The 27,416-nt window shown below is 36.3% G+C and overlaps 1 protein-coding gene across 2 annotated transcripts in view; it reads left to right on the top strand.

Annotated features, from left to right (window-relative positions):
- The window catches only part of tty (tweety), an 890,597-nt gene extending 864,165 nt beyond the window's left edge, over window positions 1–26,432 (top strand). For both annotated transcript variants that reach the window (XM_067149856.2, XM_067149857.2), the window contains one exon: window positions 25,729–26,432. In XM_067149856.2, the coding sequence (XP_067005957.1) occupies window positions 25,729–25,903 (175 nt within the window). In that variant the 3' untranslated portion in view covers window positions 25,904–26,432. The remainder of the gene's footprint in view (window positions 1–25,728) is intronic.
- The last annotated feature ends 984 nt before the right edge of the window (window positions 26,433–27,416 follow it).

Raw genomic sequence — 27,416 nt, 5'->3', positions numbered from 1 at the left:
GAATGATGCCTATAGCATCTTTCGGCAGTAAAACGTGAGTCACGTGCGCAATAGTGCATTATAAATGAAAACATTCATTCTGACTGTAAGGCAATACCATGCTTCAGGTTTTATATATATTTTTTTTTTAAGTCGCCAAACTATGTACGGATAATCCACAAACTGGATAATAGAGAGTTTGCTGTAGAGAGGTGCTTCAGATACCTACCCTACAGCAGAATGTGTGGTCTATCTGGTCCACTATACGAACTTCCATTGTGGTGCACAAACAGTTGCATACAACAACGTAATTTCGGAGAAGCTGCCGAATGTTGCAGGGGCTGCAGACTAACTGGAAACTTAATTTTTCTGAAATGCCACACAAGGGATCTGTGCAATGTTCAAGTGACAGACTCTTCTTGTACGTAAACTTTATGTAGTCAAATCCATAGCAATGGAACAGACACATTACATGAATGACGAATTTGTGGATATGCTGCTTATATTTGGACGGTGTCATAATTAACAACAAGAAGCAGCTGCATTTTATGTACAGCAATATCCAAACAGATGACACCCAGATCACTGTATTTACCAGAATTTAGAGGAAAGACTACACCATGGTGGTGTACTTCAAGTGGCAAGTTGTCTGCTGAGGACATGACAAAGGGATCCAGAGAAAGTGAATATGGTGAGGGAAGATGTCTCTGCAGAATCGTATACAAGTAGTATAGCTGTGGCACTCACAGTGAGAATACAGAAAGTTAAAATGCATAGAATGATTAAACATAATCTGCACTGGTACCCAGTCAAATGGCACACAACTCAGCACTTACAACTGTATAACAGTGCCTGTCACGAGGCTTTCTCAGAGTGAATCATTCAACAAGGGAGTAACACACTCCTGTGCATACATTATGTTGTTACTTAAATGCTGTAAATTTATGTATATAGTACCTTGTGTTGTTTTATTTATCAGATTATGCCTCTGCGATCACCCAGTGTGACCCTCATGAACTCTTCTTATGGGGTTGTTGGTGTGATCAAGTTTATGTAACATTGCCTGCAAACAAGTGTGTGCCTTGATGGAGGGGGCTATTTTAAACATTTACAGTATTGTGGTGAATGTGCAACAACATTCATACATATTGATACAAATTTCTTTTAACTTCCCTCTCCATTCAAATGCACCTGCCTGGTGCAGCAACCCAACAGTATGTATCTAAAGCATCCAGTACATATTTCTCAATATCTTCACAAGCTTTCTGTGACTTCCCTCTAGATATCTGTTGTTACAGCCCTCTCCTGTTGAATTTTTAAACTACTTGTGGTGTAGCCAGCCTGCAACTTTAAGTTAGAGTTGAGTGATATTTCTTCAGGCTTTGTGTACTGCACGAATTCTCAGCATCCTGGTTGCTGTATCAACAATCCCAATATGTTGGTTCTTTTAAAATTTCCCCCTCCAAAGTTTTGAGAAATTTCTTTCCAGTCTGTGATACTCCCCCTATTTAAAAAAAACAAAAAAAAAAGAATTTGTGAGTTAAGTTACTTAAGTTACCAGTACATAACTTTGAGTTACCTGATGTCTTCTTATACATGTGTACTCAACTGATTTCTATAGTTTTCATATACTTCACAATAGGACCATTACAATTAAAGATTTTCTGGATTTTTCCTCCCAAGGAAGTTGTTTTGTAAATCAGGAAAATTACTCCCAAGATAAAACTATCTAATAATTTCAAGAGGTGTAGTGAGATAGGGCAAGAATATGAAAATTCCAACTTCATTTTGTCTGAGGTAATTATATTATTACTCTGTGGAAACTTAAGAATGAAAAGTTTCAGTAGAAATCATAAATGAACATTACAATATTAGTGAAAAAAAAAAAAATAGACACATTACAAAATCCAAAGACAAAATTATTCTGAAACGTTCATTGTTAGCTAAACTTAATACACCAGAATATTTCCTTTAAATTCTCAACTTTCTCCTACAAACGTAAGTTAAGTCTGTATAACTCTCTTCTTATCTTTCTCTAAGAAGTCACAGTAATGCTAAGCTTGTCACTAGCTGAAAGATAACCAACTTCCTTTGAAGGCATCCTATGACTTGCATAGTATATCTTAGTACCTGTTGTCACCAATAATATCTGGACAGCAGAACATACTTCTGTTAAATTTGATGTGGTTCTCATTTATGTCAAGGACTTACGAATTCTGTTACTAATAGCTTAATATAATTTATAGCATCTAATTCAGCCTCCTTAAAGCAATCATTGTTCATAAATTTTCTATTTCATTGACTCAGTAGGCTGAAGTTTTAAAGTGGACCTTATTTTATTTCCACTGAAAAATATTCAGAACTTACTCAATAACTTAAAAACAAAAAGATAAAAATTAAACAGAGCTTACCTTCCCTTCATTCAGTGAAAGATAAACTGACTGGAATGATGGTTCATGAAACATAACAGCATTTTGTAAATTGTAAATTCTTTATCAGTCACTATTCCTTCCTGTTCTAATTAAATACCGATTATATGATTAATTATTTTTGATTAATACAACTTCCCCCAAGAGGAGGCTGCCACAAGGACAAAGTATGTTGACTAAACAGTATTCAACTGATATATTTAAAATGTTTGTTTCAAAGGTTAAAAAACAGAACATAATTTTCAGTACTGTGCATAGAGCCCATGTATATATAGTAATTCAAAAGGTTGCACAGAAACTGAAGTAGGACATACAGGGATCAAAATAAAAGTACTTTCTTATAGGTACGTACAGTCTTAGACAAAATTCTGGATCAGGTAAAGTCTGTTAATGTCAGGGTCAGGAATGACTCAATGGATATTATATTTTCATTTTTCCAAAATTCTCTACATGCCTAAACAATGCAGAACTGATGATAGTAATTTGAGCACACAGTGAGGAAACCTTTGGCAAACAAGCTTACCACTATTTCACCCTTATTAAAGTTCTGAATTAAAAACAAAACGGCCAAACATGTTTTTCTTGATTTTCAGTAAGTAGTTCGTATGCCAAATTTATTTACACTGGACACTGAATGCTTTTTTACAAAAGCTGTTCAAACTGTTACTGCCAGAATTTGTAACCTTTGCATACAACATCTACAGTTAAACAGATACTCATATTGATTCCACAAAATCCAGAAAAATGGGATCCATACAAGTAAACAAATGTTTAATGGCATATTCAAGAACTTATATGACTCATTTTATGGAACTTCTACAGTAGGTTTTTACTGGGTTTGTTCTATTTCGCATTCAGCAGAATTATTTTTCACATCACAAATAGCTAGAAATCAAAATAATGATACAGTGAGCTGTGAGATAGACTTATGTATCATTAGATGAATTATCATTTATTGATCAGTGGCTTCTTAAAACAACACACACCACCAACAGACTGCAAAAACAAACCACACTGACTGAGGCTAGAGGAGAGCAAGATTCATGTACAGTAGAAGTCCGCTATAGCGAGTACGGCATATAATGAGAACCCTGTTATAGCAGCAATTTTGCTGACCTTTCAAAATTCCTATATTAAACTGTGTATCATCCTTCGGTTACAGCGAGAGCCCTATCACTGACGCATCCGTTATTATGAGTGATTAAGCGCGCGCAATTTTTTCCGTTACGGGTGTTTATGCACCCCAGCGATTATGTTGCATGCGATCGATTACCTTCGGTGTCGTTTCCTCGCTATTTCCACTAGCGAGTTCTCTCGTCGACATTCGAAGGCGATGTCGGAGTCGATTAGTAATACCCGTCGACTGTTGTTCTGAATCGTAATCGTATTTTGTAATAAATGCATAAATATCGTGTCCGATAACTGTTGTTAAGTCGTTAAAAGTAAAGGCTAACTAAATGATTGCGTAATTTTAATGCAAAATACTGCAATTAAGTAAGAATGGGAAACACCTCGAGATATGGCAGAGTGCATAATAATTTATTTCAGAGGTTAGTTTATATTTTCTCGCGTCTGGTCAAATTACGGAAAGGTTATTATCGTGTAAATTTATAGCGAGAAGGTTATAATTTCTCAACTGGCGCTTGAAGCGTGTTTTCATCGTAGGCTACGTATAGTATGGTTAAGTTAGGATAGGTGACGCTGTTCAAATAAGAAAACTGAAACGTTTGCCACAAAATGCGATCGATCATCTTCGGTACGGTATAATTTTCTCACTATGTGCATTTGCGAGCTCTCTCATAGACATTCAAAGGCGATGTTCGAATCGATTTAGTAATACCCATCGACTGCTGTTCTCTAAAGACAATTCGAAATGAAAGAGGATAACACGTTTTCGTAATAAATGCATAAATAACATGGCCGATGGCAGTTGTTAACTCGTTAAAAATAAAGGCTGAAATACCGGTAAACGATCGCTTAATTTTAATGTTATATACTGAAATTAAGAATGCGATACACCTCAAGATATGGCAGATAGTTCATATTTTCTCACGTCTAGTTAAATTTCGGATAGGCTATTCACATATAAATTTATAGCGAGAAGGTTATAATTTCTCTACTGGTGCTTGAAGCATGCTTTCATCATACGTATAGTATGGTTGAGTTACGGTAGGTGACGCCGTTTGAAGAAGAAAACTGAAACGTTTGCCACAGAAGCCTCTGGAGTGATACCGTATTTCTCCAAATCCAAGACGACATGTTACTCGTTGTCAATAAACGACCGCCTCTTTATTATACATCGCTAGCCGCGACAACCGGTTGTACAGTGCCTGCGTGTAAGGTCACTGGATCTCATGAAATAGTGAAGAGAGAATTAGCCTCTACAAAAACGTTTTACAAATCTGCAGAATGGCATCAAAACATGCGAGCCTTCAGGCCACGGCTACTCAGTGGCAGAATTATAACGCATCTACTGTACCTGACGCTTAGTAAAATTAAGTTTTATGGACAGCAGGAACATTTCCGTGATGGATAGTCGTATTGTAAAGATACCGTACATGGAACAGGTATTGCCAGCAAATTATCAACGGGTTCTTGTCGATATTATGATACCTACCAATTTTAAGTTAATGGTTATTAAATACTCTGAAATGTAGATTAATTGTGCAGCTGCAAGAAAATATGGCATAGGCCTAACTAAAGCCAATATTTGACGTTAGCGTGAAGACGAAGATAGCTAAAAAATGCGTACTGTACAAAAAAAATGCATTTAGTGGTCCGTAACAAGGATGCTTTAAAGAAGTCGAAGATTAAATTGTGAGGTATGTGCACGAAAAGCTCAAGAGCAGAATGGCCATACTTTAGCGCAATAAACTCATTTGTTGACCTTCAACGTCCGCTATTAGCCCTATACATCGCCAGCCGCTAAAATTGGCCGAACCCGGCAAGCGAGACGTGCGTGTAGCGGTAGCCGGTTATATCTGACGCTGAGTAAAAGTAACAGTTGTATAGACGGCAAGAATATTTTCCTGATGGATCGTCGTATTGTAGAGACGCATGGAATAGGTATTGCCGGCAAATTTTCAACGAGTTCTCTTCGGTATTATGATGCTAATTTTAAATCAGTGGTCATTAAACCCGCGGAAATAATAATTGTGCAGCTGCGAAAAAAAAAAAAAAAAAAAGGGCATAACGAAAGCCAATGCTCGGCGTCTAAAAATGCGTACTGTACAACAAAGTTATTCATATGATTTTACAAAGCACTTTTTGAGCCCGATTTACATATTTTGAAGGAAAAAGTGGAGTTTGTCTTGGATTCGGAGAAATACGGCACTATATTTTTTTCAGAATGAAGTTAAACGCACAATTCCACGAAAAATAACAAATAAGTAAGCCGTAGTGTGGATATCATCCGCGGAAACACAAGTTTTGAACAAACTGATTGCCGTTCCATACCGATTTTAATGTGTATGGGTATTTTCCCGACTTTCATACATAAATCGGGTATAACGACAATCCCATATAGCGAGTAAATTTTTCGCTAACATATCTGATGTAAGGCTTTTCAGGCGTTTGCTCTATTAACCAGCGTTTCGTCCTAGGTCTGACACTAGACTCATCAGAGTGGGATGTGTCAGACCCTACCCACTGACGCTGGCGTGTATGCAGGTGAACTTATCAGAAGCCTTACATCTGTTCTGTTTTGACATGCTCTATTGGTGAAAAATATCTAATTCCCTCCATGGGAACTTAAAATTTTCCACTAATCTTTCGCTGTTGTGAATTCTCGCTATAACGGACTTCTACTGTATTTGTTCATTCCTTCCTTCAATCATTTATTGTTTTTGGTATATTTTTTGTGTACCAAGAGGTTTCTCTCCTCCCAGGAGTTTTACTATGGCTATGCAGGACAGTGGTATGTGTGCTACCTACCCTACACTCATTTCATACTATCCAACAGCTGATTTGACACCACGTTGACATATGCTTATAGTTATATCGGTTCATGAAGCAGGAAACATTTTTTTTTTTTTTCATTATTTGAAATCTGAGCCAAAACATGGAGTTCCAATGAACCCCGATACTGGTGCAGATTTTTAAATGTCACCTACACCAACTGGTGCAGATTTTTAAATGTCACCTACACCAACATGTACTCCTGGCTCACTGTTGTTAATGATAATTGTTTCAGGTACCAGAAGTTTTTCTTCTCTTATGAGTTTTATTATTGAAGACCATCGAGAGTCCTGGCTCAGCGCCTGTATGGTTGCTCCTTGTGCTGTAGTGTGGGGTTCAAATCTTTAAAGGGATGTTCATGTACCGGGGAAAAGCCAATCTTTCATAAATTTTGCACAAACTTAAATGAGCCAAGGGTAAGACAAAGGCTACATTTCTTTCGGAAATTAGCTCCTGCAACCTACAGAAAGTGTTAACATTAGAATGTTTGAATTAGCAGGCTTAGCTCTACAGGACAGTGTCGCGTGCCACCTACCCTACCCGAAATTCATACTGTCCACTAGCTGATTTGATACCACACTGACATATGCTCATAGTTCTATGGGACAAGTGGTTGTTTGTATAATTGCAATCAACATAGGTAAAGTTATTTTTGTACTGGAAGAAAAATATGGAACATGTGCTATTAAGCTTCTCAGTATTCAAGAACATAATCTGCTGTATGCTATTGACAGTATGATGATGGTTATTCATTGGTTTGCATCTATTTCAAAGCTTGTGTTTAATTTTTTGAATACTGATATTAACAGGTATCATCACAAACTCCCTCAAAAATCATAACATTTATGTGGACAGCATGTGAAAAAGAACATGTTTTCGCGTGGAAATATTCATGTTGGTTGCACAGAATCTAGACAAATGGGATCTGTACAAGTAAATGAATGGCGTAATGGCATATTCAAGTATAATGAACTGTCCGGTAATGCTAATGAAGGTTAAAAGCCTCAACCTGGCTGGCAGTTGAACCGGGATCCCTTGAACCAAAGGCTAGCATGCTAACCACTTAGCCATGGAGCCGGTAACATTGCACTTCTTCTAAATTCTTTTCCCAGACATATAGTAAATCTATATAAAATGAAGATCATATTCAGCTGACAATGATCCCTCCTTGTGCCACAGCTTACTGTCAACTACTAGATGTATACAGGTTTAGAGTATGGAAATACTTTGTATGTTGATTATCTGACATGGTTTGATTATTGAATTTGGCGCAGAGAAAAACTATCTTGAATATTCAGTCTCTGATGTACCACAAACTGTCATCTCTTCATTTTTATTCCATGTGGTTCTGAAGTCAGTACTTGTTCAAAAACCCCAGAGCCTTCAAGTACCTTGTGCAATATTGTTTTGACAGCAGTGACGAAAAATGTTCTGCTTACCCTTATTCTTGTTTTGTTAGGTGTAGTTGGTGAAAAAACTGTGTTGTGTTTGTAACATTTCTATCATAAGCATCATTTTTGCAGAGACAATAAGTAAAATATAATAAAATTTCTTTTCCAAAAAATTACATGGATAAAATCTAGCTGTTCAGTACTTTTACACAAACATGTAACAGTACATGTTTTGATCCCTTATTTGGACCTTCTTCAGCTGTCAAAGTTAAATGGCATTACAGAAACAAATTAAACAGAACATTAAAATGTGATATGATTGTACAATATTCATATTTCAAATCTTGAAATTTGTCCTATTAAAACAAGGTATGAACATTGTACGGTTTTATCAGATGTGACCGGGCGAGTTAGCCGTGCAGTTAGGAGCGCGCAGCTGTGAGCTCGCATCCGGGAGATAGTGGGTTCGAACCCCACTGTCGGCAGCCCTGAAGATGGCTTTCCGTGGTTTCCCATTTTCACACCAGGCAAATGCTGCTGGGGCTGTACCTTAATTAAGGCCACGGGCGTTTCCTTCCCATTCCCAGGCCTTTCCTGTCCCATCGTCACCATAAGACCTATGACCTATGTGTGTCGGTGCGACGTAAAGCAAAATAGTAAAATTATCAGATTTTTAATATTTTGTTCATTTTGTTTCTGTAATGTTATTTAACTTTGACAGGTGAAGGAGGTCCAAATAAGGAACCAAAACATGTATTATTAGATGTTTATGTGAAGTATTGAATAGGTATTGAATAGGTGAATTTTATAAGTATAAATTCTTATAGAATTGTTAGTCCATACAAAGTGCAACATGAAATTGATTACATATAAAAATAATAGTTAACTTGCTTTGGTGTGTAACACTCCTTGTTATACTGTGGCAACAACTGCGGTAACATGTATATTTGTACCTTTAATTTTACCCATAACAGTTTTATTTATTGACCCATAATCAACCCTGGAATAAAATTATTTCATTTAATGAAAATTAAAATCCACAGCCGGTTTCCAATCATTCGACCGGGTCAGGAATGGAATTAATGAAGTCCCCATCTAGTGGCGAGGATAGGAATTGTGCCGGCTGCCGAAGCCTGTTGCACTCCTCTGGGGCAATGATTAATGAATGACAGATGAAATGAAATGATATTGGAGAGTGTTGCTGGAATGGAATATGACAGGCAAAACTGGAGTACCCGGAGAAAAACCTGTCCCGCCTCTACTTTGTCCAGCACAAATCTCACATGGATTGACTGGGATTTGAACCACGGAACCCAGCGGTGAGAGGCCGGCACGCTGCTGCCTGAGCCACGGAGGCTTTTATTTATTAATAATAATAGTAGTAGTAATTTTAATTTTGTGTGGCTATAACTAGTCTGGTGCTGCCCTTGTAAAGCAGACCCTCTGATGAGGGTGGGCAGCATCTTCCACGTATAGTAACCTGCGTGTTATTTTAGTGGAGGATAGTGTTGTGTATGACATATGAGTTGCAGGGATTTTAGTGCTGTATAGCCAAATGTGCTGATTTCAAATGAGCAAACTTTAATGTTGAATTTAATGGCTCCAACTATTAACTTATGAGATATTGGTACCTTTGGCAAACTAGCTTACCTCTGTTTCACTTCAGTAAGTCCTGAATTGCAAAAAAAATTCCAGGCATGAATTTGTTGCCTTCAAATTTAGCAACTTGTGAGATATGGACACTGATATTAAAACAAATGGCCCATCTTTTCAACTCCATTAGGCTTGAATTTAAAAAAATGCTGAAACACATTGCTTATTTTTAATGATTATATGCGGAATTTCCACATCTCTAACTCAAACAACTCATGAGGAAAGATCTTCATTGGGGTAATCACATTAATGGGATTATAAAGGAAGGTTACAGATCTCTACATATGGTTGTGAGGGTATTGAGGGGTTGTAGTAAGGATGCAAAGACAGAGCAAATAAGTCACTGGTAAGACCCTGCATAGAATATATTTCCAGTGTATGGAATCCTATCCAGGATTACTTGATTCAAGAACTGGAAAAATTCCAAAGGAAAGCAGCACAATTTGTTCTGGGTGATTTCTGACAGATGAGTAGTGTTGTAGAAATGTTGTAAACTTTGGACTGGAAAGACATGGGAGAAAGGAGACAAGCTGCTCGACTACCTAAGTGGTATGTTCCAAGCTGTCCGCAGAGAGATGGTGTGGAATGGCATTAGAAGACAACAAGCTTGAGTGGAGTTTTAAAAAATAGGAAAAGTCTTAATATGAAGGTAAAGTTGGAATTCAAAATGACAAATTGGGACAAATATTTGTTTAAGAAAGAGTTACAGATCGGAATAATTTACGTAGGGTGATATATGATAAATTTCCACATTCTTTGAAATAGTATAAGAAAAGTCTAGGTAAACTACTGATAAGCAATCTGCCACCTGGGTGACAGTTCTAAATGCAGATCAGTGGTGATTTGATTGATTGATTGATTGATTGATTGATTGATTGATTGATTGATTGATTGATTGATTGATTGATTGATTGATTGATTGATTGATTGATTGACCCACTTTTCACTTCTTTAGGACCCAGTTATCCAAAAATGCTTTCTTATCTCTAGCCTACGGCAAAAGAGAAGTAAACTTTTCAAATTTCACGTTTCTTAGCACAGCAATTTTGGCTGATGTGAATCATTGCTTTCCGATTGACCACTTGATGTGTGACTCGGTCAGTTAACCCTTTTATAGATTATGTATGCTTCTGGCATGGTATAAATAAATAAATAAATTATATAAATAAATAAATAAATAAATTATATAAATAAATAAATAAATAAATAACAGATATAGAACACCAAAGGACATTCATGGAGGTGGTAAATTTCAATTCATAATTTCATGATGAAATATAAAAATGTAAGAATACTATTAAGAGGACACTCATAAGAAGAACCACTGCATGGTCAAGAATGAGTTCATTCCTTCTTCTTTTGCATGAACTCTTAATTTGGTTCTTACCATGAGTCATTATCTCTACATCTTATTGGCTGGTACATCTTCCGTTATAATTTGCATCTTGAGAATTATGCTCTTTAAATTAGTAATACTATTCCTGTTAACACTAGAACCACCAGAATATATGATATACCTAGAACCACCATGCGGTCATTTTGACTGCTATTGAAATGATTATGTTTTCGATATGCACAGTTATTCATTGTTATCATTTTAGATCTGTTTCTCTACATTGCTTTGTGTGTTTCATTACTGTTCATCAATAAAAAGATGCCACACACTCGTTACACTGTTGTCAGAAACATGCCCTTTTGAATATGGAGTAGGTCCTGTATTTTCTTTCAAGGTGCTATAGCGAGCAAATCTACCAGGTGTAGTCTACCTAAAGTCTGCTACAGGCCACTCCATTATGCCATCAATACCTAGTAACGTATTATCTGGCCGTGGGAGGCTTTTATCTTTGTTGTTGCGTCCCCTAGGGTACAGTGCTTTACGGGTTACAGATTCTATGACTGTAAGAGAATAAGTGAAAACTTGTCAGTACTCGGCCTATGTGAGGCATAAACATACCTTCAGCCTGAACAATCTGGTTTTCAACATGATCGGGATCACTGCTTTCCGATTGACCACTTGATTGGCAATCTTCGCCTGCAGCTTCTCCTTTATATCTGGACCACACTCTACATCAGACATATCTTCAGGAATATCATGCAATAGACTCAGCAACTCTTCATCGGAGAGCAGTGGTGGTCTACAAGACATATTTACTGTACTGTAGCAAGCTGACGAATGACAACGCTACCGGAGATGCAGAGGAAATAATGCTCATCCAGTTTGTAATATATCCTGGTTACATTGTTGTGTTTTGAAAATTACCATTTTTGATAGGATAATTATGAGCAGATGATGATATCTCAACGAGAGACATGTGTTATTATACATTTTATTATTAAGTTATATTTAATGTGGACAATCCTGACCACTAATCATGAAAAGTCACTGCAGTTCAATATCCTATCATAAAAACTGTAGTCAAAATAGAGTTTGGAAAATGTATAGCGGTCATTTTGACCACTCCAGCGGTTCTAGTGTTAATTTTCCATATTTATCAGCTATAGACACATTAATTTATAAATCACAGTGCATTTTCCTCCTCATTCATGTGACAGCACGTTATTTACTGAAAATCCATGCACATTATGTGATTAACTAAAACCCTAAAATAATGATTATAGACCCATGTAAATTTAAACACATATCAAAATGGAAACAGAGAAGTCTCCAAAGTGGCATAGTGCAGTAGGTAAACATTCATAAGAAAGGGAAAGTAAAACAAATATCTCTGTGTGAATTTTGGACTAAATATTTTATCTTTCCAACCTGGAAGTGGGCTACATATATGAAGCCAAGTTCTGAATTTTGATTCCTGAATTACACTACTTAATAATGAACACACAATTTGGCAAGATCTTTTATTTTTGATGAAGTTTTATATTCTTGAATCATTCATTGTACATATGGGCTCAAGATTTTCCATCTTGAATAATTTATAAGTTAATTTACCTTCTATTGCATGGCATTGCTTTGGATATTGACATTTTCTTCACTTTGCTGCACTGTACTGTAATTCTTATGCCATTTATTTTCCATGAAGTTACAAATATTAACTTTCCTTAAAGGATGAGTTTTAGTAATAGAAGGCATTGTAAAGTAGCAATGATTTTGATCTATTTACCACAATTATTTTGAAATTCCATTTTGTTTGTAGTGTTTTATCTAGTTTTTAGAAGCATTGATATGAGTATGTATTATATACCAGGCACATAAGTAATTTTGTATTGCAAGAAGACAGTTGAAGTTACAGTATTTAGCCTACAGATGATAATGATGATGATGATGATGATGCATGTAACTTTTATTTGTTTTTAACTATGGTATCATGCAGCTACCATACACTATATTGTGGCATGGTTAAGTTTTGTCCGTTCCTTCCTTAACCATCCTTCCTAACTTTACCTTCTACACATCCTTTGATCCTTACATGAGGCATAGAAGGAAAGATAAAATATAATGTACTTGGCAGTCCTTGAATTTACTTGCTCTCAACCTTTATCTTTTGCCTTCATGCTTTCCTGTCTAAGATAACCTAATTTAAGCATAAATAGAAACCATTATATACAGGTTGAGTAGACTAAAATGTTCACCTCAAATAACTCATAAGCCTGTAAAGGTTTCAAAAAGCTGTTTTCACTTTCAGGAGCTCATACAAACTTGCAGTACCTTTCCAAAGTTTCAGTATGTTCCCAGATAACAGTACCGGTACTAACCTCTTTTTTTTTTTTAATTAAACTTTTCTATTTTCTATACATAGCATTACAGCCATAAACACTGCAGATTCAGGAGTTCGATTGTTTTGAAAATCTGACAAGTACTTCATGAATGCTTGAAATTAAATCAAAGTAGTATTTGCAGTACTGTATTTAATAATAACATAATATGAACAAACAAATAACAGCTAAAGGTACTTAATTAGCGGAACAATGATTTTAACATTACAAATCAGGATAATAATCTGCTTAAGAAGCCATTGCAAATCCATTTTTGTCCTTTATCTATTATGATGATTGTAAAGGTTTCAAAATAAACATTATTATTATAGTGTATTTTTATGCACAATAGAGCAAATCCCTAGCTGTCAGAAGACGATTATAGAACTCTGCATTTCAGCAGGCTCAGTATTCATATGTAGCGGGTGCCTTGGCCACCTGGTTAGTAATTCATTCCAGTAGGTTGGCCCATGACTGACAATGAAGCACGTTCAAAAACATTCCATTTTCTCTAAAAGTACTCATTATTATCTGAAAATAACAAACTTCTGAATTTGGAATGTCCGTGACTAGGAAACAGTGAAGTTGCATTTTTAAAGTTCATTATCTCAGCAGGTACAATACTTCGGAAAAGTTCTGCAGTTTGTGTTCATATTCGTATTATTACTGAGAGTGAAAACAGATTTCCAAAATCTCAAACAATTTAAGAGTTACTTGAGGTGAACATTTTATGGTGGTGGAGTTTAAAAAAATTGTAATCATTTATTTAGGGTACAAAACATATTGTTTTTGATTTGCTCATTCAGACAGAATTAAATAAACATTCTGAAGTTTGCAAGAATTGCCTGTTATATTTGAGAAATTTACAAAGGAAGATACAGGTTGCAGTCTTGGAATTCAACTACTGCCAAGTGTTATAAAAATTGTCAGTGAAATTGAATTCATAAAACTTAGGGTAGAGACAACATTATCAAGCTAGAAAAGGAATAGCAACTTATGTAGGCAAGGACATATGAGGAGTAGAACAGGCAAATAAGACTAAACTGGAGGTGAAGATCATTCTTCTCTCTCGTCTTCAAGTTCTGTTTGTGTACTTACTACAGCAACTACCCTCCATTATTTTCCTTCTCTAGCTTGATAAGACTTATTTACATAGTTTAGTTTAGACTGTTCCTTTTCAAAATGCTTATTACAAACCATAAGGAAAGAAAAATGGTTGAATGGAAATTTCATATTCACTATATCTAGGTGCTATATAAATGACTTGATAAAAGTTTTTGCAATATCTTTCAAATTAGTTCAGCAGGTGTAAAAAGTCTTTTAGTGTGATTTCTGTTAGGCTGTTTTGACTAAAGAGAGATTGAATTTCTCTCAATTTATGTAATTTTCCCTGATATTGATAACTTCCACGTAATAATCTACATTTACAGGAAGTTATGGAGTTACAAGTTATGGAATATATGAGAGTATCTACTTTCAGTACATGGTTCAGAAACTTAAAGAAAATCAGTTTGATAGAAATTTTCGTAAAATAAAATTTTCTCAATAGTGGTATCCTTACTTAAAATAAATTTATCAGCATAGGGATTTTCCTTGTTTTTATTTTCAAGGTGTTCCAGTGAATATATTGGAATTAGATCTACTGTTCAATATTTTTGTGCATGTATAGAGAGAGATAGAGAGAGAGATGGTTCCGAAATTTTTTCCTTTGAGTGATGGAAAAGTGTAATCATACAAAAATCGACATCTTACTCTTCAGTATCTTACAAAGATGAAATAAGCAAGTGAAATACTCCTGAATTCTATCTCTTCTATAAAACCTAAAATCCATTATCATTATAGGGATTATGAAGTACATATTTCAGAATTTTTCTTTCAAATTGTAGGGTAAATGTCCTGTACAATTTCCCCATGTCATTTAGATTGTTCATAAAGATTTTAGATACCGGTACTACATCAAAGCTCAAGGCCTTTGTAACCCATTAGCTTGTTTTGACAAGTGCCACTCATGCATAATTATTTGTGCCCTAAGATACATTTACGAATGCAACTCCTAAACTTTTGGCCTTTAGATGGTTGAAACTACTGCCAGAAGGTGTAAGGAGTGTACTGAAATGTTCAGTAGCAAACCTGAGCTCTTTAGAAATACAGCCTTTGTCATAAATACTCATTAGTTTTGTTTCATACTGCTTCCATGTGTGCCCATTTGTCTATAGATTACTGTGTGCATTCACTAGTTGCATACTGATGGGCAGTAAAGCCTTGCGTAAGCATGGTGAGTATTTGTACTAATTTCCTGAGGGATCTAAAGCAAATTGAAGACTAGCTGCTGGGTAGTTAATGTGCTACCTACTACAAACAATGATCAGAATGTATGTATGTATGTATGTATGTGTGTATGTATGTATGTATGTATGTATGTATGTATGTATGTATGTATGTATGTATGTATGTATGTATGTATGTATGTATCAGAGTAAAAATAGTAGCACTAATAACAAAGATGATGCCGTGAGTGGAACGGAAACTGCAAGGAGGCTTATTGTCAAAGTACCTGACAAATCACAATGAACGAGTGTGACAAATGTGGCTCGAAACATTTCATTTATTGGTGAAAGTGATGTAAGTGAAGAAATTCAGAAGTAGTTTGATAATTTATTTTCTTTCTTTCTTTCTTTCTTTCTTTCTTTCTTTATTTATTTATTTATTTATTTATTTATTTATTTATTTATTTATTTATTATATTTTATTTCATTTTATTTCATTTCATTTTATTTTATTTAAATGTAAAACTGAATGAACTAAGTGAGATACTGAGCAGCAACTTTTCTTTGTAATTGTTTACTTTTGAGGTTATTGCAAGAAATTTTGAACAATATTAAGCAAGCAACAGTGTAATATAGGTATTAATTGAACTTTTCATAAAAAAATAATACTTTTCTTGCACATTTTTTTCTTATAGCATTAATCAGCCTGTAAGTTAAAAAATATTTTTTAAAATTTTTTATAAAAAAAATAAAAGAAAGCCCTCTTTTATTTTATGATCAATGACTTGCTCTCCAAAATGTTATTTTGTTAGTTTCCTATCAAGTTCAGCATATTGCTATAGGCATGTTTCATTAGTGTTTCTAACTAAGCTATCAGAAGTAGTCAACTCACATTGTATTTTATTCAAAGAATTTAGGAAGAGTGATCTAATAAACAACTTTTAAAGTTTCATTAGCAGTAACATAGAAAAATTTGTGTGACAGCATATCTAGTACTTTTAATCCAAACAGTAACTATAAAGATCAAACCAAGCATTGTATTGTTATGAGGAATATTAATTAAAGTTATTATTACCTGTGAGAGAAAGAGATAGTTATGTTCATGTTTAGTAGATATAGAGAAGGCTTATGACACAGTACAGAGAGAAAAGATGTTAGCTGTACTGGGGAATTTTGGGATTAAGGCTAGATTGCTAACAGCCAAAGACATTTATGTTCACAATTGACACTTGTTGAGAACTGATGGTAGAATGAGTTCTTGGTTCAAGGTACTTTGAGGGGTTAGACAAGGCTGTAATCTTTCACCTCTATTGTTCATAGTTTACATGGAACATCTACTGAAAGGTGTAAAGTTGCATGAGAGATTCATTTAGGTGGAAATATAGTAAGCAGTTTGGCCTACGCTGATGATTTGGTCTTTATGGCAGACTGCTGAAAGCTTGAAATGTAATATCTTGTAACTTGAAAATTTGTGCAATGAGTGTAATATGAAAATTAGCCTTTCCAAGACTAAACAGATGTCAGTAGGGAAGAAACCTAAGAGAACTGAATGTCAAGTTGGAGTACACATCTGGAACAGGTAGATCATTCCAAGTATTTAGGATGTGTATTCTCCCATGGTGGTAGTATAGTAAGTGAGATTGATTAGCATAGTATTATAATAAGTGAGACAAGGAAAAGCTAATGCAATGAGCTTGCAGTTTTTTGTAAGAAAGAAGTCATTTCCAGGATGAAAACCAAATTTGCTGTACAGCAGTGAAAGCTGGGTTGACTCAGGATATCTTGTTAATAAGGTAGAAGTAACAGACATAAAAGTAGCAAGATTGATTGCCGGTACAAACAGGAGGGAACAATGGCAGGAAGGTACTCAGAATGGGGAGATAAAGGTTGTTAGGAATTAACTTGAGGAAGCTGTACGCATAAACCAGCTTTGGTGGTGGGGTCGTGTGAGGCAAATGGAGATGGATAGATTACCTAGGAATAATAATAAACTCAGTCATGGAGGGTAAGAGAGAGGGAGACCAAGATAACAATGGTTAGACTCAGTTTCTAATGATTTAAAGATAAGAGGTATGGAATTAAACAAGGTCACAGAGCTAGTTATAAATAGAGAATTATGGAGGCATTTAGTAAATTCACAAAGGCTTGCAGACTGAATGCTGAAAGGAATAACAGTCTTTAATGAAGTATATGTACAATGTTGTGTAATGTATGTATGTATGTATGTATGTATGTATGTATGTATGTATGTATGTATGTATGTATGTATGTATGTATGTATGTATCATTTATCAGTCACAGCTCGTGAACCCACGCCAGGCCGAGTATCTCAGACAGTGGAGCGCCTGCCTTCTGAACTCAAGTCGGCAAATTTGATCCCACCTCAATCCAGTGGTATTTGAAGGTGCTCATACAAGCCAGTCCCATGTCAGTAGATTTACTAGGATGTAGAATAACTCCCATAGGAAAGCCATAAATGCAGTTAGTATAATGTAAAACCAGTAACATTATTGTTACCATTGATTCTTTCACGGCCCGTACATTATCAGTCAAGAACCTTTACATGTACTTAATAGTTATTGTTAGCTGATTTTGATGAGAAAGATCAGGAAAGTTTGTAGGAATCAAAATAAAGTCTGGAAAGATAAATTTGATTCTAGCAGCTAAATACAGTAGAACTTTGATTAAGCACTTCACAGGTGATCTGTTGCCATAATAAAGAATGATTTTAAAAGAGATGTAAAAGAATTTTTTGATTATATCCCTCATTTCTAAATTTTCTATTCATATGGAAGTCCCAGGCTTCAATGATCTCTCCTTAGATATGATAAACAAAGCTGGAATACCAGACTTAAATTGGCTATATAGAGTGCTCTCAGTGATTTGGGAAGAAAACAAAATCCCAGAAGATAAGAGGAAAGGAATCATAATCATCCCCACTGTTGAAATTTGCAACAGATGGAAATGTGGAAACTATAGAGCCATAACATTGTTGTCACACACTCTTGGAAAAGATAATAAAAATTTAAGAAGACTGTGGAACCTTTGAGGAAGAACAACATGGATTGAAGAAAGATCAAAGTACTATGGATCTCATTTTTGCCATAATAATGCTTACAGATAAATACTGGGAACATGGAAAGAATCTTGTGATTACATTTTTGGACACTGAAAAGGCCTATGATGGTGGGAATATCTAGAAGACCTGAAGGTGCCAAAGTAAACCAGTTGAGAAAATAAAGATGCTATACCAGAAATGTTAGAGCTGTGTTCAGATAGGCAGTGGATGATCATAATGACTAGAGACAGAGAGAGAGAGAGAGACATACAACATGGAAGTGTCCTATCACTACTTTTGTTCATAATAGTAATGAACAAGATCATAAAGTCTATCATGAAAATAGCAATAAACCAAATACTCTGGTATTTGTTGATGATGGGTTGTTATGGGGAACAGAAACTGAAGTATACAAAAGAAAATGAAACAATATATTAAATTACCATAATTTGAGCTGAAGAGGAGTAAAATGTAGACTGTAGAAAAGACCTTCAACAGGGAAAGACCAAACTCAAACCTGTTTTGGAAGAAAGCAAATTAGAATGAGTTTCTCTGTTCAAGTGCCTCAGAAGCACTATCTCAAAATACAACGCTGTCAAGCAGGAAATACTCATCAGGACATAGAAAGCAGCAAATTTTTATGTACCATTTCTCACGTATGGTTTAGAGGCATGTACTCTTCTAAACAGCAACTATAGCAGAGTTCAGGCAATTAAAATAGGATTCATTAGACCTATGAATCAAACTACTAGAAAGGACAAAATGCAGGAATGATGATGATGATGATGATGATGATGATGATGATCCTTGTTGTTTAAAGGGCTTAACATCTAGGCCATCGGCTCCTAATGGTATGAAATGAGATGAAATGTAATGATTTAAAAGTCCAAAATTCATCCACTGACCAGAATTCGAAACTTGATGATGAAGAATGAATGGATGAATACGAATTTAAAGTAATCAGCGGATCCAACTCATAATATTTAAAGTTAAAAATAATTCCAAAATCAATACACTGGCTAGGATTCAAATAGACGACGATGAACCATGATTATGAACTTAAAACAATCAGTGGATCGCACCCGCAATGCCCCACCTTCCCAGAAACAATCTTAAAACAATATTATATACCAACCAAGGAGCTGCTTCCAAAGCACAATCCAGAATCGATTATGCTTCTCCTGTAATGGGGTCCAAAATCCAGATCAGCGGCCCCTCATAATGGTACTTAACGTTAGTAAAGTAAAACCATGATATTTTTCATGTAGCTTTACTAATCACAAGTAATGTAGACTTATGGTGTTTCACACATTACGGTACAACTCGCAAGTAATGTACGTCGCACAGGTAAAGCAGACCTATGGTGTTTCTCTCATAATGACGCCACTCATAGGCAACGCAAACCCATGGTGTTTGTCACATAGTAGTACTAACCACAAGCATCGGTATTCCCGTGGTCTTCACATAGTGGGTACTAATCACAGGCAACGTAAGCCCATGGTGTTCCGCATATAGTGGTACTAATCACAGGTACTGTAAACCCACAGTGAACCACTCTCTACTGCTACTAATCACAAACCTATTGTGTAACTATCATAGTGGTACTACTCAGAAGCAAAGGCAAGCCATGGTGTTCCCTGTGTGATGGTACTAATTGCAAGTAGTTTCATGGTTCCAATTTAATCGTCCCTTGGTCGCCCCTTGTAGTCACCTCTTATGACAGGCAGGGAGTACCATGGGTGTATTCTTCGTCTGCGTCCCCCACCCACAGGGGATAGTGTGTTTGGTCCATGAGAGCCATTTTATTTCGCTCAAGTCCGCCGGCATAATAAGTGTTAAAAGTAGTTTGCGCCACCTGGGAGTATCACCTCTCCCCCTGCTACGCCAGCGTAGTAGGTTCGTGGATGTAATAAAGAAGCACAGACTTCAGAGATATGGGCACATTATGAGAATGAACAGTGTAACCTCCTACTAGAAACTATTTTGATCTTACTGTACAAGGAAACACTGGAATGAGACAGTAAAATCTGATGTGGAGGAGATATCTCAGGTGGGAAGTTGGCCTGGAACAAAACACTCATGAAGACAGGAGGAGATGGCGAGCACTTGTACACCACACCCAGGCAACTGGAACTGGGGACAATGATGATGATGATGATGATGATGATTAAACTCCAAGAAGTGTTCAGCCCCTTGGATGACTAACTGCTTGAAGAACGGTCAGCAGTGATATTTAAACCCAGTTGTCTTCCAAATACTCCACTCCTGTGATGAACTGTGACTTAGCAAGACAACCTAGTTCAAGATCATCAGTTGAGCTAGTTGGCACTGCAGTCGTTATAAGAGAATATATGTAGAATTTGTTAATAGATTCCTCTGAATTTGCATTTCACAGAAATCTGCTTACAGTGAACAAAAGGCCTAAGAGAGGTTCCAGAAAAAGAACACAGTGCTTAGACCATCCTTGTATTCCTTCCAGGTTATCCAAAGAGATCCTGAGTCCACCTAGCTTTTATTCTTGTGCAGCAAAGTTGGTCTGGAAACAGATGCGGAGCAAAGTTCTTTAATTTTGTGTTTAGGAATGAAGTTACTGCTAAGTAGATTAATTTTAATTTTCTGGTCTCATTGCAGTTAAATTTCTCAATTCTATCACATTTTTCATGGTAGGTAGTTATAAAAGGAGAAGAACTGATTGAAATAACCCAGTTTGTTTAAGTACATATTCTGCTGAACTTTGTCCATGTATTTGGTAAACAGTATGAAAATCATGGTGCATAAAACCCATTTGGGGCCTTGGTCTGTCCCGATGTCTGGTGCCCACCTCAGAGTGCTAAATATATAGACCACCTCAGCTACGTTGCTTGGCCTTCTTGACTTCTTTTTTTTTTTGCTATTGGCTTTACGTCGCACCGACACAGATAGGTCTTATGGCGACGATCTTCATCCATTGTCCATCATATCAGACAACTCTTGAGTGAGCTCCTTTCCAACATTAAAATCCTTGGACAAGCTGGAGATCAAACCTGAGGTCTCCCTGCTAGGAGACATAATAACCCTTCATAATTGGGTTGGAGGATCTGGAGACAAACAGGTTTAAATATCACTGCTGACCATTTTTCAAGTAGTTTTCCATCTTTTCCTACTTATAATCCAGAAAAATGGCTGAATGGTTAGTGTGCTGGCCTTTGGTCATAGGGGTCCCAGGTTCGATTCTCGGCAGGGTTGGGAATTTTAACCATCATTGGTTAATTCCGCTGGCACAGGGGCAGGGGTGTATGTGTCGTCATCTTCATCATCATTTCATCCTCATCATGGCATGCAGGTTGTCTCCAGGCATCAAATCAAAAGACCTGCACCTGGCAAGCCGAACATGTCCTCGGACACTCCCGGCACTAAAAGCCATATGCCATTTCATTTTTTCCATCCAGACAAATACTGGGATATCCCTTTACCTCAGACAACAATCCACTTCATAAATAGCTGCATCTGTGGATCATTGGTAGAGTGTTGGCCTCCGGATCCAGTTCAAACTCGGCAGAGGTAGTCGGATTTTTGAAGGGCGGAAAAAAGTCCATTCGACACTCCATGCCGTATGATGTTGGCTTGTAAAAGATCTCTGGTGACACATTTGGTGTTTACCCGACAAAATTAATTAAATCTCAGCCATAGACGCCAAAGAGTTTTGGTTCACTCGGTCTGGCTTCTAGTAGGCCTAGAGTAAAACAGAATGTTGAAATTGACGAGCAGACAGCCAGATGGCGTCAAATCAAAATGTCTGCACACAGTAGTTGAGGCCATACGATTAAAAAAATAAAAATAAAAACTTGATCTATTCCCTGTCCAAATGCTAGAACATACACAAACTTGACAGTAAAATGACACCAGTCATCACACTAGGTTTCCTCACACATTTAGTATTCAGAACTGTAAATCACAATGTCCCTAGCTCGAGAATGTATGAAAAACACCTTTTATATAGGATCACTTATAAAAAATTAAAAAATATATTCATTATCAGTTGTTATATTCCTAAGATGTTCTTGTATTCCATATGACTACCACAGTTTTATTTTTTGCAAGAAAATCTCTGTATTAAACGTATTATTATAAATTGACTTCCAACCTATGAAGTCATGTTACATACATGTACCATAGTGTTTGTTGAAGAGATGTTAAGTACAGAATAAAAATGGCCACTGGACACAAGTGGGATCCTAATTCTCAATCTCCCAATTTTGCGCTGGTTGCTCTACCATTGAGCTATGGTGGCCTAGTCGTATTTGTTCTGTTAGAAAGGATCTAAGGTACAGGTCTGGCACTACTGCCATCACACTGTAGAGTGCATTCAAGTTGTCTGTTATGGGGCAAGTCCAAGAGTCGGTTCGGATCCCACTGTTGTCCAGTTGGCCATTTTTGTTCTGTACTTAACATATACCGGTACTATATGTATGTAACACGACCTATTAAGTTGAAAGTCAATTTTGATTACAATTCAGTCATAAAAATTCAATATTCATTAAATATTATTATCTCTGGATTAAAGCCACTTACAGATATTAATAAGTTTTAAAAGACTACAACGCTCAACTTATGTGGGAAGTTAATTAGAAGAGAAATCTATTGTTTGTAATGAGGGAAGCCACAGAGATAGAGCTGTGTCCAAATAACTTTAACAGCAGAGATGGCTTCAAATTGTCAAATACATGGAGACCTATACTCCAGAAATACATACGTAACATCACCACAGGACAGCGCGATGCACTCCAGAAACTGTCGGCAGAGGGTGGTGAGTCAGTAACTTCCCTCCCGACCACCGCAGCTCAGCGCGACGATCCTTGAATCCAGTCAGTAGGGGGTTGTGAATAATGTGCTCACAATTCGCTTACTGTCAGCAGCAGACTTTCATATGCTTTGCCTTGCTGAAAGCCAATGAAACTTGGCTAAAAGCTCAGCATTTTTGTTGAAGACTTGTTAATATATATAAGTGGCTTTAATCTAGAAATAATAATAATAATTATTATTATTATTTAGTAAATGATCACAAGCTACAAAAATTAAATTAAATTAAATCTCTGTATTGTTCAATGAAGTAATCATTTCCCCTCCTTCCAGTAATCTTACCATTCTGCTATAGAAGAAGCGACTCAAGTTTATTGCTATTGTCTGCTGAGGGAGACTGCTTTAATTTGATTGGAAAATAAAGGATCTTCTATGGGAGAGGATGAAACGTTGACCAGCTTAAATAGGAGTATATAACATAATATTTTGCAGATTTACTATTCTATTGTCTGTCTGTCTCGGTCTCATCCTTAGCATTTTTACAGCCAGTCCCTATGATGAATGGCGTGAAAGTGTTGCTCATAGGGTTGGTTAGTGTATGCATTTCAGTGATCTTGGCAGACTGATATGCAGCAGTACCTTCTGGCTTGGTGGGGAAAGCAATGGGAAACTACCTCACTTTGCATTTTCCTAGTATGCCTCTTTAGTGACTCTTAGCCTACCTGTAACAGCTGATGGTGGATCTGTGGAGGTTCTAACTAGCCATACACACACACACACACACACCCCTTGTATTAATTCAGAAATTAACCTGTTACTTTGATCAAATCAGACAGCTGAAATACTTTGCAGTGCAATTCGTAGTAAGAGAATTATTTTGTAGTCGGCTGTAGAACTAGTTTGAAATGCAGTTCATAGCAGGAGAATCTAGTTCATGGTCATCATTCATTCTGAGTCTGGCTCCATGGCTAAATGGTTACCGTGCTGGCCTTTGGTCACAGAAGTCCCGGGTTCGATTCTTGGTAGGGCCAGGAAATTTAACCATTATTGGTTAATTCCGCTGGCAAAGGGGCTGGATGTATGTGTTATCATCATAATTTCATCCTGATCTTGACGCGTAGGTCGTCTACGGGTGTCAAATCAAAAGACCTGCACCTGGCGAGCATATCCTCGGACACTCTCGGCATTAAAGCCATATGCCATTTCATCATTCTGAGATGATCTTTGGAAGAGAAGTACTCCATTTCTGCATAGGCATGTGGTGTATTCAGTAATGTACAAACTAGAATTAAAATGGAAGTGTGCTTGATTGAACTGAGCTTGAGGCTAGTTGTTTTTCCTTCTTTCAGATCAGAATTGAAAGTGAGAAAGTATTATACAGTGTTTTAATTCTAATACATTACCAATTATTGATGATAGCTAGAGTCTAGAATTAAGATGTCATTAGATGGTTTTGTCAGCACCCACTTAGAATGCTAGCTTACAGTGCGCTGTCTGGTGACAAATGAGAGTACAACTTACTATAAACCATGATAAGCATTGTTAAATTCAAACCTTCATTATTGGAGAAGTCTTGCTCGTGAACAGTTGAGATTTTCTTCTGAAGACACGGAGCAAAGTTCTTTGTGAAACGTAAAGAATTTCACCTTGTTTTCTTGACATGGCAAAAGCCCTAAATCTTATTGTCATGTCTTATTGTCTGTCTTATGGCTGTGAAACCATCAATCTAAACATTATCAGTATACACCATTTTGACCATTCTCAAATTGGTCTCTTCAGCCACATAAGAACCTATAATCTATGATCTTGACACACTCAGAAGACATCCTTATACTTGCTTTTACAATTTTGCTTTACATCGCACCGACACAGATAGTTCTCTTATACTTTCTAACAAGTGAATGCCGATGATGATGATGATGATGATGATGATGATGATGATGTGCCATATATTATTTCTAAATCGCAAATATTCATCCAATGCTCATAATTTACTCCAAATGTGAAGATTACCTAAATAAGTAGGCTTTGGATGCTACAGACTTCAGGGATCATAAGATTCAGTTGGTAATTAGTAATAGAATAACCTAAATTACTGAGTATCTGAACAAACTAAATAATGCAAAGAAACTAGATATTTAAACTTGTTCTACTGATGGAATTAATTTAGATGAATTGGTTCCCAAGAATAAACTAAACACTATCTTGTATTTACAGAATGTATAAAACAGCTGTAGCTATTTCAGCAAAGAATTAGAAAATACGAAATTTCACATATATATATTTTACAGTGAATAAGTGTGGGTTGTTTTCTATTTCCGCAAGGATGTTAGGTCACAGATATTGCAAAAGCCCAAACATAATTGTATTTCAGCTTAATATTGAATGATTTTTTTTCTGTATTATTTTTGCATACAATACAATGTGAGTTCTACTTAAAATAAAACATAAATACTTCTAAACTGTGTGTATTTTGTCTGTAATATCGACCAATTGGATTACAGAGATGGCCGGAGTTCCCGCGAGGAAAAGTCCCAGCACGGTTCCCATCATGAGTCAGCAGGCAGTGGAGGGCATGAGCATGGGTCCGGAGCCTCTGCAATGCTTGGACCCAACCATGGGCAGTACGCGACTCTGAGCAAGCAGTGCAAGACGTTAGAATCGTCCGACTTCTACTGAGAATCTGCCCACGCCCTCTACCAGATAACTGAACTCTAAAATGCTGCACACAGCGTAGGGGGTGGTGGGCCAAGAACAAGGAATGTAAGACCTTATAATTCCCCGTTTTAAACATGGGAGGGGGTTGAGCTCAACGTACAATAAAGGAATGTAAGATCTTACTCTCCTTGAGCTCGTGACCATACCCTCTAACATGTTTGAGCAGAGCAAGCATTGCAATAACAGGGCATCAAAAGATCAGAATAATAGAAAAGAAAATATTTTCAGCATTATTTTGCTGTAGTTTAGAGTTTTCCCACCATAAGTTTCGTTGTCATGTGAGAGGTACAATGTTTACTACGCACTGTTTGCATGGTACTGTATTGAACTTTCCCGAAGTGGTCTTGAGACATACCTGGCACTCATTGTACCATGAAAGGAATTTCATCTGCAATTCAGTAGATGCCTCATGGAATTTAATTCTGTTTTAAGAATTCTAACAACACGGCCAATCTGTATGAAGGTAATAAAGGCCAGGAACCAAACCAAAGCTAGATGCATTTCTTTTATTTGCACTTCTGATAGTAATCCATTCTCAAAAGCATTAACACCTAAAGTGTGTTTTATACACCTACTGGGACCTGTCAGCACTTCTCAGGGTATCCATGATTTTCAGTATTCTTCATATAATTAATATTTTTATATAAAAAATATTGGTATTGGTAAATCCTTTGCACTCCTGAATATAAAATGATTTTACAGTTTCAGTACTTGATTCAGTGTCTCAAATATGCTGTACAATTGTATTTTTACCTATAGCAATATTTGAATTAAAACACACTTATGTTGTGCAGTTGCCTAATTTAGAGCTGGTGAACTGAGTTTTAAACTCTAAGATGGCAGAGACTAACAACTTATTCTATTCAATCATAGCTTTGCAGCACAGGTTTTAAAGATAAAGGAAATGAAGTGTAAAGGTACAATTTCAATTGAGAGCAAAGCTTTCTTATTGTATGTTTTCAGTTTGTCATGTCAATCATTGGAACACTAAAAATATGTTGATAAAAATAAGTTGTTCAAATTCAGGTACCCAATGAATCTTTATATCCTACCAGTGTCATTAATTTGAACCGTGGATTCCATTATGATCCATGAGCAAATGAAATCTAGGGAACTCTACTGTGGAATCATGGCAAGTAATGTGTATAACATAACTCAATGAAGATTCTGAGAAATTCTTTTATAAAATAGATTCTAATTGCTAGTTGTAATCAAATGGCGGTGTACCATTCTCCAACTGTGAACAGTAATAGCATGATATAGCTGTGTTGTTTATTGGCAAAAGTGGTTTGAGTGATGAGCAAAACTAAGAAAGGAGATATTGCATCATACATTCCCAACGAAACTATTCTACTGGTGGGAAAACTGTAGTTGACTCATCAGAGTCCTCATAATTTCAGTACCAGTTATATGGACCAATCACAGATGTTTAGTCTGTGTGAAGTGCACTGAGAGAGCAAATTAAACATATGTA

Source organism: Anabrus simplex, chromosome 6 (genome assembly GCF_040414725.1).
Source record: "Anabrus simplex isolate iqAnaSimp1 chromosome 6, ASM4041472v1, whole genome shotgun sequence".
Taxonomy (NCBI): domain Eukaryota; kingdom Metazoa; phylum Arthropoda; class Insecta; order Orthoptera; family Tettigoniidae; genus Anabrus; species Anabrus simplex.
This window is presented reverse-complemented; position numbering and strand designations above follow the sequence as displayed.